The 13,548-nt window shown below is 33.2% G+C and overlaps 1 protein-coding gene across 2 annotated transcripts; it reads right to left on the reverse strand.

The window, feature by feature from the left end:
- Window positions 1-326: 326 nt before the first annotated feature.
- LOC123525203 (calumenin-B-like) lies at window positions 327-12,600 on the reverse strand. 2 transcript variants are annotated; one of them, XM_045304059.2, is made up of 6 exons: window positions 12,471-12,600; window positions 4,887-5,062; window positions 2,899-3,046; window positions 2,339-2,504; window positions 1,574-1,769; window positions 327-1,008 (listed from the first exon to the last, which is right to left on the reverse strand). In XM_045304059.2, exons 2-6 carry the CDS (start codon window positions 5,053-5,055, stop codon window positions 722-724), a joined length of 966 nt encoding a protein of 321 aa, XP_045159994.1. In that variant the 5' UTR covers window positions 5,056-5,062; window positions 12,471-12,600; the 3' UTR covers window positions 327-721. The 2 variants fall into 2 exon arrangements, with proteins under 2 accessions (XP_045159994.1, XP_045159992.1); XM_045304057.2 differs by lacking the exon at window positions 12,471-12,600 and adding an exon at window positions 12,192-12,396.
- Between the last annotated feature and the right edge of the window lie 948 nt (window positions 12,601-13,548).

Here is a 13,548-nt window from a genome sequence, read left to right on the forward strand (position 1 = left end):
GTTCACGACCATGGTTCTTATAGAATAACTAGGGGTAGGGTATAACATGTACAGAGGCATTTTCTTTCTGATCTGGCGCCAGTGTTTTTACCTGCTTTCTACATATACAAACACATATTATGTGATATGCAGCATAATAAATGCCGCCTGAAATCTAAATTGTCAAGCTGGAATGATTTCCTATTCATATCAAAAATACATTAACCCATCTTATGAAACAACCATGTAAAGGAAAACAGGTAACAAATTAGTTGTTTATAACAAATACATCAAGTAACCTCCCTTTCATACTACAATAAATTTGAGTAAATCACTTAAAACCATACATTTTATAATTCATCTTTATGCTTTACATACATGCATTTCATACACATTTACCCTTAAATGCACAAACAGTTGCATGAAAACAGGTAAGCTCTGGTTTAATTCTTTCTCTGGGAACATTGTGCTTAGCCGGCTGTGTTGCTATCATGAATTATGACCATTACCAATTACGATATAAATTGAAATTTTCTAAATATAATATGTATAGGAAAAGTACAATTATTCTTTAAATTGCATTTAATGCAAAAATACATTAACCTTTCTTGTTAACAATCATTTATAAGAAAAACAGACAACAAATTAGTTGAATAATACATCGAGTAGCCTCCCTTTCATACAACATTTATAATAAATATGAGTAAATCATAGATTATTGCTAGTTTTAAAAACATCTATTTTACAATTCATCTTTATGCTTTACAAAATGTAAATGTCTGCCATAATCTGTTGCTTGGCTACCAACAAATTCTTCATGAGCATCAACAATTTCATCCTCAGTAAGTCTTCCATCACCATTAGTGTCTGCTTGTTTCATTAGATGATCTGCCTCATCTTCAGCCTCCTCTCGATTGTCCGTTAGAACCCAAGGTCGGATCTCATCAAAATTGAGCAGATTGTCTTTGTTTGTATCGTATTCGATGAATCTCTCCTTCTCAACTATCTCCCATTCTTTATCATGACTGCCTAAAATCAAATATGAGGTGTTTGTTAATTAAAGGGTCACCCCTATGAAAAGGCCAGTCAAGTTGCTTTAAGTTTCCTTTGTTATTCTACAGTGATGAAGTAAATTGCAAATTGTACAACTTCTGTTTCTTATACTATAAAATCATTATTATTCATGAACGACTTGTTTTCTTGGGCTTTAAAGGTTGCATTGGTCTACAAAATTAATCCAATTTATTTAACCCATTAAATTTCCAATTCATTTGACCCATATAATGTGTATACAATCTAAAAGAAGATCCTTTAGAAGCACAGATTGCAACTAAGCAAAATAATAGCAGACTTGGTTTGACTGAGTCTGTTCATGAAAGGTAATGTAAAGTGCAACACCACTCATGCCCCTAGCACCGGCTTGAGCAGAACTCTGATATTGAATGGACTCCATGATCACAAAGGGGACCAGAAAATATAACAACACTGAAATCAACACATTTGTGTGCGCATGAAATAGCTCATATGGCTGAAACCAAAACTGAATGATTTTTGCAGGTATGATATAAAAACATTTATTATTCTTTTAACTTACTATCTCCAAGAAATTCTTCCAGAGACAAGAATCCATCTGTGTTTTTATCATGATCATTCATCACTCTCTGTAACTCTATATTGTGCATATGTTCATAATTGTAAGGATGATAGAAAGCAACAAACTCGTCTTTCTCCAGGTAACCGTCCTTGTTCACATCAGCAGCCTCAAACTTTCTCTGTTCTTCATCTACTCCCTGAAATTAATATGTCAAAAGTAAAGTGTCACTGTACTGTGCATCAATTTTGGTCACAATTCAAACAAGATCTATCACTATCTATCATTATCTAAAACTCTCACTTTAAAGTGACTGGTATCTCCTGATTAAAAATCGGAAGCGGGACCATGCCCATTATAAAATGACCAGATGAAATTAAATAGCTTCAAAAAAAAAACACATTTTAAAGGAGGGATATTTGGGGCGGGTGATGGGGGAAGAGCGGAGGTACTGAAGTCCTGCTCACCACTACTTTGTCAGCCCCAGAAAAAAATATTTCACATTTCGTTTTAAACAAGCTATTTATTAAAATATTTGATCAAATCTGAAAGCACTACTTGTTGATACGTACATGGCGCTAAATATCGCGTCAATGTGACATCAACATAATATCGTGGCGATTTAAGCAATGCTAGTCATATTAGAATACACATTATTGCACTTTGCTTCAGCCAGAGATAAAATGTACCAACACTTGATGAAGCAACAGAACATCTCAGACATTGTCTTCAAGAAAATTTTAATTTTTGGTGTGATAGTGCACATACCACTAAGAATTGTAAAACATCTTCCCTATCTGTCTTCCTCATTTCCTTGATCTCATCCTCTGTATAGCTGAAATGTGTGCTTAGGTATTCAGTCCAGGATATCTTCCCATCATGGTCCTCATCTTTATCGTCGAACTCTTCCAGGGCCTCTTCTTCATCTAACAACCTGACAAACACCAGAACAGATAAACTCAAAGTCAGCACAATATGGGAGCAAGTACTACTGAACTATGCCAAAGTAGCCAATTCAATTTTAGAGTAATAATCCATGAACACAGAAGAAAAACTAACTTTTTTTACCGGATATTCATAGTTGAAGCAAATTCAAAGTCTTGATATAATCCTCTTTTAACTGCACAACAGAGATTTAGACCACATTTGACCAGATATAATAAATCCATTTTCTTTTTTTTTCAAAGAGATCCTTATGTATAAATATTTTGCAGTATCCTAAGTACTACAAAATTAAAAGGCATGCAAGTAAAGTTACTAAGACTGTCTTTCAGTAAATAGCGGGTGAAAGACAAATGCTTTGGTAACTGTTTATGTGGGAAACCTACTTGAATGACATGACTATCCAGTCTGTAAGTTCCTCTTTACTAACAAACATATCATGGTTCTTGTCCATCTTTTTCACCAGTAAACTTAGTTTCTGCTTGGCCTCCTCTGGTGGTAGATCATCAAATTCCTTCTCTAACTTGTAGGAGCCTGACATATAAGTAGTGTAGAAATAAAAAACCTTGGAATTTCCAAATTTCAAAGTTATCAAGGCAGAGGCCTATTATTTAATTTTGGCAGCACGGAATTATGTGACATTCAGAAGTCAATCTGTAAAAGTATTTTCTAAATATAACACTGCATGTAAAGTTCTGATAACAAATAGACATACATATTTAATATTTGTATTGATATTTGTTTCTATATATGTACACCAGTAATTCAATATTTATACTAATCAAACAAGGCTTAACATCCCCAAGAAAGCATTAATGAGAATATGAAACATTGTAAAATACATTAAGAGCCAGAAACAATGAAAATTTGACAGTGATGAAAATTTAGATTTATTATTCTTTTTCTTGAAATTGGAATAATAAAATGTTAAGATTACAAGCAGTTTGTGTTTTAAACCTTTTCTTTCATAAAACAAGAGGGTCATGATGACCCTGAATTGCTCACCTGAATAATATGAGCTACATAGACAAGTGTAAGAGATCAGGTAAGAAAGTCAAATATAAGTAAGCATCGAAATCTTTTCCCAGTTGTGTGAACATGTTTCAAATGTCAAACTGATGCTAAAATATTAAGAATGTAGGTCAGTAGGTCACATTCATGGTCACTGAAAGTCAGTTTTAAGATCAGTGTGCAAAACTGTATGTGTCATCCAAATTTCAAGGCTGTATCTTAAAAAAAACCCAAGTAGGTCAGTAAGTCAAGGTCACAGTCAAGTGACCCCTAATTACTTGGGGTCATCAGATAATTATAATTAAACAGTCTAGGAAATATGATCAGATAATTTTTGGAGTATTTTTTCCTATATAACTCATACAAGTGACCCCCAGGATGGGGCCTCTTTTCACCCAAGGGGCATAACTTGAAAAGTCTTGTTAGAGAACCACTAGGCAATGCTACATACCAAATATCGAAGGCCTAGGCCTTGAACTTTCTGACAAGAAGATTTTTAAAGTTTTTTTCCTATATTAAGTCCTTGTTAAACTTGGGACCCCCTTGGTGGGGCCTCTTTTCACCTCAGGGGCATAATTTCGATAATCTTTGTAGAGGATCACTAGGTAATGCAACATACCAAATATCAAAAGCCTAGGCCTTGCAGTTTCAGTCAAGAAGATATTTAAAGTATTTTTCATATATAAGTCTATGTAAAACTTGGGACACTCTTTTCACCCCAGGGTAATAATTTGAACATTCTTGGTAGAGGATCATGAGACAATGCTACATACCAAATATCAAAGGCCTAGGTCTTGTGGTTTCAGACAAGAAGATTTTTAAATTTTTTTTTCCTATACAAATCTATGTAAAACTTGGGACCCCCGGGGCGGTACCTCTTTTCACCCCAGGGGCATAATTTGAACAATTTTCATAGAGGACAATTAGATGATGTCACATGCCAAAATATTGAGGCTCTACACCTTGCTGTTTTGGACAAGAAGATTTTTTTTAATTTTTCCTTTCGGTTGCCGTGGCAACCACAGTTCTGTGTGGAATTCAATTCTTTGAACAAATTTGGAAGGGGGCCACCCAAGGATCATTCCTGTGAAGTTTGGTGTAAATCTAGAAACTGTTGACGTACGGACGGACGATGGACATCAAGTGGTCACAAAAGCTCATGTGAGCTAGAAATTACTATAAAATCTGTTGTTGACCCTTACATATACCTTTCCTATTTACAAAATTAATGTCAAAATCTGTCAACATTGAAAGTCATACAAATATGGTCGCGACTTGAAAACAACTGATGGAATTCAACAGAACTATTTACTGTAAAAGTTTATAAATTATCAACTGGCAATAAATCTCTTCAATGTCTTACCTAGGATGGCTTCATGATCAAAGTGGACGTTGTGATGTCCATCAACATCATGCTCCTGTTTCCCATGTTTAGGTGAGCCGGCTCCATGCTTAACATCTTCTTTCGATGCCTTGGTAACCCCACCAGATACCAACACAAACAATGCTAAAAACACTGTAGCGGACCACATTAGTTCTCTGAAATATTTCGGTAATTTTTTTGTAAAAATGATTTTTGTTTTATTTATCCAATCATCATTCTTTTCGACAAAATTCCAGTCTTGTCACAGCAGAATATAAACCAAAGTTGCTTGGAAGTGTCTGAAGTTGTTTTCTTCATGTAACTGATAATCAACAAATGATAGATAATAAACCAATGCTGCACAGAATGTCTGCTCTGCTATAATGTAAAGTGCATACTCTATAAATAATTAGTCTGATCCCCACCTTAGTGATGTAAACCAAATTTTCAAAAATACTAAACAATACACTGTAAATGGTATGAATCTGAATTCCCCCTCCCCTTTTCCCAGTTTCAGTCTTGTAACACGGTTAGTTTACCAAATCATTAACTGGATTCTGTTCACTAAAACATCATCAATATAAGTATGGTTGAAATCAAAGACAAACTACGGCAATTATTGAACAGACACTGTCTATTTTCACAACTCCAAGGACCATTGCTCTGGAGATACTAGTCTGAACTGACTGGTTATCAATCCTAACCTAGATAATGTTTAGTTTTATTCACAGAAGAAAATGTTTAAGTTATTGTGAGGGCACTGATTTCATCATCCCTCATGTATAGTATGAGTATAAAAAAAACTCAATGCAGTAGATAGAATACATAAGACTTTGCAAACTAGAAAATATGATGGTCACAGTTAGGGCTGATATCTTACAGCAGGAATTTAGCTGTACTGTATATTATACAGCCGACATTGTATTAAGAGACCACCCAAGGGACTGCTAAGGAGTGGTCTCTTAATGGAATGGTCTCTTAATGAAGGACCTCGGACATTTTCCTATTCAGATTGCCTATCCGATTAAGGAAAACGTGACATAGGGATAGACTTCTGAAATTGCATAGTTACGATAGTTGAAGACCATTTCTTGATAAATGCGACTTCATTTTACAAGTTTATGAACAAAAAAGAAGACTTTGTAGACATTTCTCATTCCCTTTTCTATTAAAATATGAACATAAATCATTTTTGTGTTTTAAACATCTTTCCCACCAGTGACGCAACAAAATAGTTCACATGCCTTTGTAAATAATTATTATATACGTATGCTGCAAAAATGGCACTTGGTCACAGGTGGGAAAGTGTTTAAAATTGAAAAAAACTACATACAGGGTGTCAGCAAATAAATTTTTACATAAATATTTGACACTTATTGCATGTGTTTTCTAAACCTTACATATATACAGCTTTATTCATTTTTGTAAATATTTCAAGCACAGAAAACACTAAACTGAATAAATAGGGGACATAGAAAGTGAAGCTAGAAAGCAGACAGATCCTTATAAGTATATCTTATGAATTTTTCAATCAGATTTGTTACGGTACCTCTTGACAGTCTAAAGTCCGTGGATTGAGTGTCATCAGGATTGAGACAACTGCGTCTGTCGTAAGTCAAGAACCAAGCAAGTGGCTTCGACATATTACATATGTGTCTTCAACGTAAACATGACAAAGAAATACAGACGAACTTCTATGGGAACAGTGCCACTTAGGTGCATTTTTTTACCTTTTGTAGGACACAGTTGAAGCGAACCTAGAATGCATTTTAAGAGCAACATTTGCTTTTATTCGATCCAGCATCCTTTACCCTAACAGAACTACACCAGACACCATCTCATTAACTAACCTAATTGCTTCCAGAACTTACACTGACATCCATAGAACTAATACTGACTCGCCCATAGCTAACACTGACACCGCCAGAATTAACATCAATTCGCTCACACGTCTGAAACTTATTTCGAAGCCAACCGAAATACTAGTAAGGACCTCAAAGAACTAACACAGACACCCCAAGAATATCTATATAAATGTTGATACTAGCTAGTGAAGTTCCACTGATATAAAATGCTAAAAGTAAGGCATCCCTGAACCCGCAGTGGAATAGGCAGTCTCCTGCACCCCTCCCTTTCAACTGAAAAAGGCCAACTACGCCAATGTATGGCCAGCTACACCACTGCAATGCAGCATGTATTCAATAATAATCCTCCACATAATGCCTGGTCAGTATTGTACATGTGTATACAGCATAGCAATAGATGTATGGAAAACAAACAATAGGATATGATCAATGCATCAGTGTTATCATGGGCACTCGGGTGGAAATAACTGAAGTACAGTTTGGGACCAAATGTTTTGTTCCACTTATATTTTTTCCGTTTAGTTTTTTTTCAAAAATGTCAATAAAACTGATACTCTGCATGGTATCAGTTTATTTATTGTGTTAAAATATTTCATAGTAGACATACCTTAAATACCAATGCTTATTCTAACTAAAAATACACATTTTAAATTTTTTAAAAATATGACCCTTAGTTACAAACTGTTCGAATTTCAAGAAAACGAATATAAAATAAAACTATTTTTTGTGACAATTTGATAGGAATATAACTTATTTATCAGTATTTGAAGCTGTTATATAAAACTATCAGCTACTGAAGTCAAGAAATAGCATTGAATTTAGGGCAAAATCCCTAGCATAATGTCCGATGTCCTTTCAGTCAGATGAAAAGGAAAGTTATTTTTATCTGTTAATGTAACTGCATTTATTATGAACATACATGTATGGTTTCAAAATCTGTTTTAATATCGTGAACACTTTTCCAAGTCCACAAACCGTGAAAATTATGGCTAGATTGTTTGTCAGTTTGACTGATGCAAAGGTAAATTGCATTCAGTCACGTGCTAAACGTACTCGCTAATTACACAGATGAAGAAATGCCAGGTAGAATTTTGGTACCCGGTCGCTTAATAGATACTTTTGTTGAATATTTTACCTGTCGGGACTACATTAATGTGGTCGCTGGTCGTTTAATAGAAAAGTCGTTTAATGGAATGAATTTATATACTGAAAACGTTCGGGAGGGATTTTGACTGGTCGTGTAATATAAAAGTCGCTTAATAGAGGTGGTCGCAAGTACGATGTCGACTGTACCCATTAAATATTGACTCAAGTAATATTTCTGCATACTTTTCATATCTTTCAAAAGTTATGATAATCATATGTTAATCTGGAGGCAAGTCCCAGCAAATAAATTGTAGAGTTTGATACATTTATTTTTGCTATTTCTTTATCAATTTTCAGTCGATATAAATTTTCAACAGCAGATCACAGGAAGTAGTATCAGACCTAGGACAGCAAAAAATTGTCAAAGAAAAAATATCACTAAAAGTCTTGATTTCATCCAAAATAACCTAATAATGAAAAATATTCTTTAGATCTAAAAATGTTTTTTTTTTATTCAACCAAGCTTATATTAAAGTAAAGTGTGTTTGACCTTTATCCAACTCAGCCCCGACCATCTGTAACTTTTATATTAACCTGACAGTTCCATATCTCATAGAGTATAGTAATTACTGTGCTTAATTCTAAATTCTAATATGCTTGTCTCTGTTAAAACACTCTTACGCTAGAATGACGTCACATTATCGTGCGATGACGTCAAAGTTTTTGTTGCGACCAAGAAAGAGCGTTTCTATGTTTTATCTAGTGTTTGAGATTAAGGGCATATTAGAATCGAAATAATTTAATTAGCACAAGCGTGCTTTAACACTGTTTATACACTCGGGTGGTAATACGTCGTTCAAATAATTTCACGAGGGCTTTGCCCCCGTGAAATTATTAAACCCAACATATAACCACTCATCATGCATAAATAGTGTTAAAGCACTCTTTTGCTATAAATTATTTCTTAAATCATTACCACCTAATGACTTGACCATTAGCTTTGGAAATAAAATTTTACAAAATAAAATTAATATGTGTAACCACTTCATTTATACAGAATATACAATAGTGCAGTAGAAAATTATTCCGAAAGTACTCTGAGGTAAGACAACTTTTAAGTGCTAGCAAGAAACCTCTAAATAAACAATAAAACTGTGGCTATAACAGTTGATAAACTTTGAAACTTGAATAAAGCTTGATTATGAAATGTAAAAATATAAAATTAGCATTTCTCAGCACTCAAAAGAAATATTTCCAACGTCTGTGATCAGTGAGAAGGCTTAGACTTATTAAAAGAGGCATAGTTAGTCCTTGATCATTTTTTAAGACAAATATTATTTTCAATTTTGCTGTTTTATAGAAAGACCAACAAAATATCTCTGAAAAATGATGCAGACATACTTGTGGCATAGAAAGGTAAGGCCATATAGCCACTTCAGTTTTTGCTGGCTAAGGCAGCCTTGGAACCCTTGCTAGCTATTTGTCCAGCTTAACTGTACACTTGGGTAAAACTAGGCAACTGTACAGCTTTCTGGCTTGAATTTTTAAACAACACACATGTGGGTCCAGAGAGTCTAAGTCAAATGTTCTAAGCACCCAGCTGCAAAGATCTCTGTCTAAACTCTTATAAAATAAATCATGAACTGAAAAGCAATTATACTTGTCTACCAATGCTAAAAAGATGGGTAGGTAAAAAGCAAACAAAATTAATCTCAATTTTGGCCCAATACTTTTTCATTTTTGATTTACTTTCTTACTTTGCCATATTTTTTTTCTATCATACATCTGATTTTATAATTGTCTGAGGGCTTATGTTCTTGACCGATAAATTTTTTTTTCCTTTCAAGAAAAAATATTTCTAATACACACTTATACACTGAGTGACACTTCTGCTGCAACATGTAACTTAATCCCCTACTTGAAAACACTTATGCAAATGAGCAAACAGCTGTAGCGGTTATAATAATTTCTGTATTATATTAACCAATCATTGTAAAGCACGTCTTACAATATGTGGCCTCTCATATAATATTAATTTTGACTAATTATTTCTTTATCTGATAGACTGTTACACAAATTGGTTTTTCATATTTTACTAATATTTTATGTGAAATATTTATTGACAACTTGCCCTTAGGTGAAAACCTAACATACAGAAGAAGGCAAAATTAATAATTAATTTATTTAAACTGACTACCCTGCTTAAATTGCCAGTTTCTTACTTTGGTCATTGGGTTTAACTTCTGCATAGATAATGTTTAACAATAACATCAGACACAAACATAAAATTTACAAATACAGTTTTAGTCCATGTTAACATAGCATCATTTCAACTGTAGAATTTGTATTTAATTTTTCAAGAAATATCATTAGAAGTGTATCTGAGATGTAAAAAACAAAGGTGTTAGGAGGAAAATGGAAAGGCACTGCAGTATCAAAGAATCCCAAGCATAGAAAATTCTACTTCTGTGTACTGATAGCACTCACTATCAGTCATATCATATTAAACCCACTGGCTTGTAAGAAACCAGGTGAGTTATCCTTGCATGCCGGACCTTTAATATGGTATCTGTCCATACACAGAAAAAACAACAACACAAAATTACTTGTTCAACTCGGCGGACATGTTCACAATCAAGATGAGATTACAAGAATTTCAAAAATAAAATAAACATGTTAAGTGTCATGATTTTTTTATTCTGTTTTACTAAATTAATTAAATGGAAACAGGCAGAGGCTGTTATGTCAAACTTAACCATGCTGCAGTACTTGCTATATGGCTTTAATATGTGAAGTTGCTGACATATGACAAAATTGTCTGATCAAAAATATGACCACCAAACTCTATTATTTTACCTAATAAGTACATGTAGCACCCACAAAGAAACATGGAATGAGACATTTTATAGAAATTTTTATGTGCTATAACACATATCTATCTTTTAAACTAAGTTAGTAAATGTAACAAATGTCGATTCTACAATGATTAAAGGAGTTAAGTTTACTTGTTTATCCCTTTACATGATTTTTTAATTATAAAACAATTTGTTGCTTACGGTGTATAACTGTTGAAATTGACAAATTTAATTAATATCTGTAACAAATTTTGTTTCCTAGAAGAAATTCCTGTATTTTCTACAATCCAAGTCCGACTAACAGAAGAAAGGGCTTATTAATGATTATGTAGGATGTACTTACATGGTTCTTTTTTCCTGACCCTGTTATCAATACTTGCTCATATTTTCAAATAAAAACAAGTTTAGTACAAAGATACATTTAAATACTTCATTACTACCAAAATAAATTTTAGAAGATTTAGAAAATAAGATGCAGAAAATAACATGCATTTTCCAATTACAAAAAAAAAAAAATGATGCAAAAAATTCCAGATCTATGGGTACTATACTTGTGTAAACAAATATTAGATTAGAACATTGATCAGAGGATAAAATGCATTAAAGTCTATAATTAATAAATTACATCAAAGTATTAACAGCTCAAAAAGTAAATGTGTTGACTATTAAAACATAAACTAAAGGAATGTGACTATAAGTCAAAGAGCTATAAATATAAATAGATCGGCAACTTGAAAGGCATATAGAGCAAATTTCGCCAACATCCCGTGACAACTGAATGAGATCTCGTTTACCGGAAGTGACGCGTTCTCCACACGCCATTTTGTATGCGAAAGCAATTATTCATCGGTAAATTAATTATCACCGTATGACCACGCTTCTTTTGATGGTAAGAAATGTGTACTCTGTGTCTAAAGACTATTTCACATTAAACTAATGTTGTTTTAGAAGCTAACATGTATTTTAAATGTAGTTTTAAAGGTACAAATTGTAACTCCATGCTTGCCAATGTTTGTTTTTACTAAGATAACGCCGACTCACACTCTGACACGAGATCACGTGAGATTACAGCCAGTTGCCATTCTGTGTATGTTATACTTCTTTGTATAAGTGCATAAAGTGGAAGAATGGTTAACCACTTACATTTTCTATTTGACAATAGATTTAGTTAATGAATTTACAAAACAATCTTGCTCTGTCAGACTTACTTTTACTTAAAGTTAAAACATGAATATTATCCTTTGAATCATAACCTTAAACAAATAATATTAGTGTTGTATGCTTAATTACTTAAAACAAGTTTTCGCTTTAAATAGGTAGTTACTATTATTTATATTATTTATACAATTTTTAATACTTTTATTAAATTTATAATATACTTTTAAATTATAGTAACATCAGCAATAAATATTTGTGTCAAAATTTTTTTTATAATTTCAAATTTGAGCAAAATTACTTTCAAATTTATTAGTGTCAATTGAAAAATAAAACAAACATACCTTCGCATGACTCTTGTATTTGATAAGTTAAAAGATCAATTAACTTATACAATATTAATCACTATATATTACTTCATTAACTACACGTGTCAACAATACAATGAGTTAGCCTCAGGGTTCAAAGTTTTGTTTCATATCATAATTTTATCAATAGACAATACGCAACGTCGGCTGCTAAATCCAGACGTTTCATGGGAAAGTCTTCGGTTTATTTTTCGAGAACTAGATAATGGTAATAGAAATATAAAATTTATATAAAGGTTATCATCTTCAATATACCTCAAGATTGCTAAAATTTCTAAAAAAGGCAACGAAAACAATAGGCTATTTCTGTGGGGAGTAATTTTACTAGTTCACCGGCGAAAATCACAGTTAAAGAAACGCTTGTAGGCTGTACAGTAGTAAATAAATTTGCTCATTGATCAGGTCGGATATCCGGGCACTTCAGCGTATCGCGTTGCGTAGCAACAAGCGGAGGTGACAGCAAACGCTAAATTGTAATTGAAAAGCGTTTAATGTTTCACTAGTGCTGGTTGTTTTTCTTTGCTTAAAGTAAAATTTTGGGCAATATTAATAAGTCAGTGAATTTATAATGTAGTTTGATGTTCCAGAAATCACTCCCGAGAAAGAAATCTTTCTTTTTTGGGTTTAAGACGTGATATTTATCATTGATCCGTGTAAGCTGCAAGGTCTCATATTTGTGACGGACTGGATGAAAATTATAATTTAAAAAATCGGAGGTCTTTTAAAAATAAATAAAACAGAAAATCTAGCTCATCTAATTAGGTTTCTCCATTCGTTTCACTTTTCTCGTTCTATTTTGTAGCCTACCATTAAAATAGTTCTGAAAGCCAGGTAGCTTATACCAAAGAGCTATAAAAATAAATAGATTGGCAACTTGAAAGGCATATAGAGCAAATCTCGCCAACCTCCCGTGACAAAAAAACGAGATCTCGTTACCGGAAGTGGCGCTTTCTAAAGCAATTATTCATCGGTAAAATAATTATCACCGTATGACCACGCTTCTTTCGATGGCAAAAAAAACCCCCTGTACTTCGTGTCTTAAGACCATTTCTCATTAAACTAATTTTGTTTTAGAAGCTAACATGTATTTTAAATGTAGTTTTAAAGGTACAAATTGTAACTCCATGCTCGCCGATGTTTGTTTTTAGTAAGATAACGCCGAATCACGCTCTGACACGAGCTCACGCGAGATTATAGCCAGTTGCCATTCTGTGTATTTTATACTTCTTTGCTTATACTGTGGTGTCAAAAGCGATTCAGTCACGCCAAATTTAATTAAATCAACACCTCTTACCTAAATTCTGATTCGTATGAGATTTAATGAGAGGTGTCA

Source organism: Mercenaria mercenaria, chromosome 3, assembly GCF_021730395.1.
Source record: "Mercenaria mercenaria strain notata chromosome 3, MADL_Memer_1, whole genome shotgun sequence".
Classification (NCBI taxonomy): domain Eukaryota; kingdom Metazoa; phylum Mollusca; class Bivalvia; order Venerida; family Veneridae; genus Mercenaria; species Mercenaria mercenaria.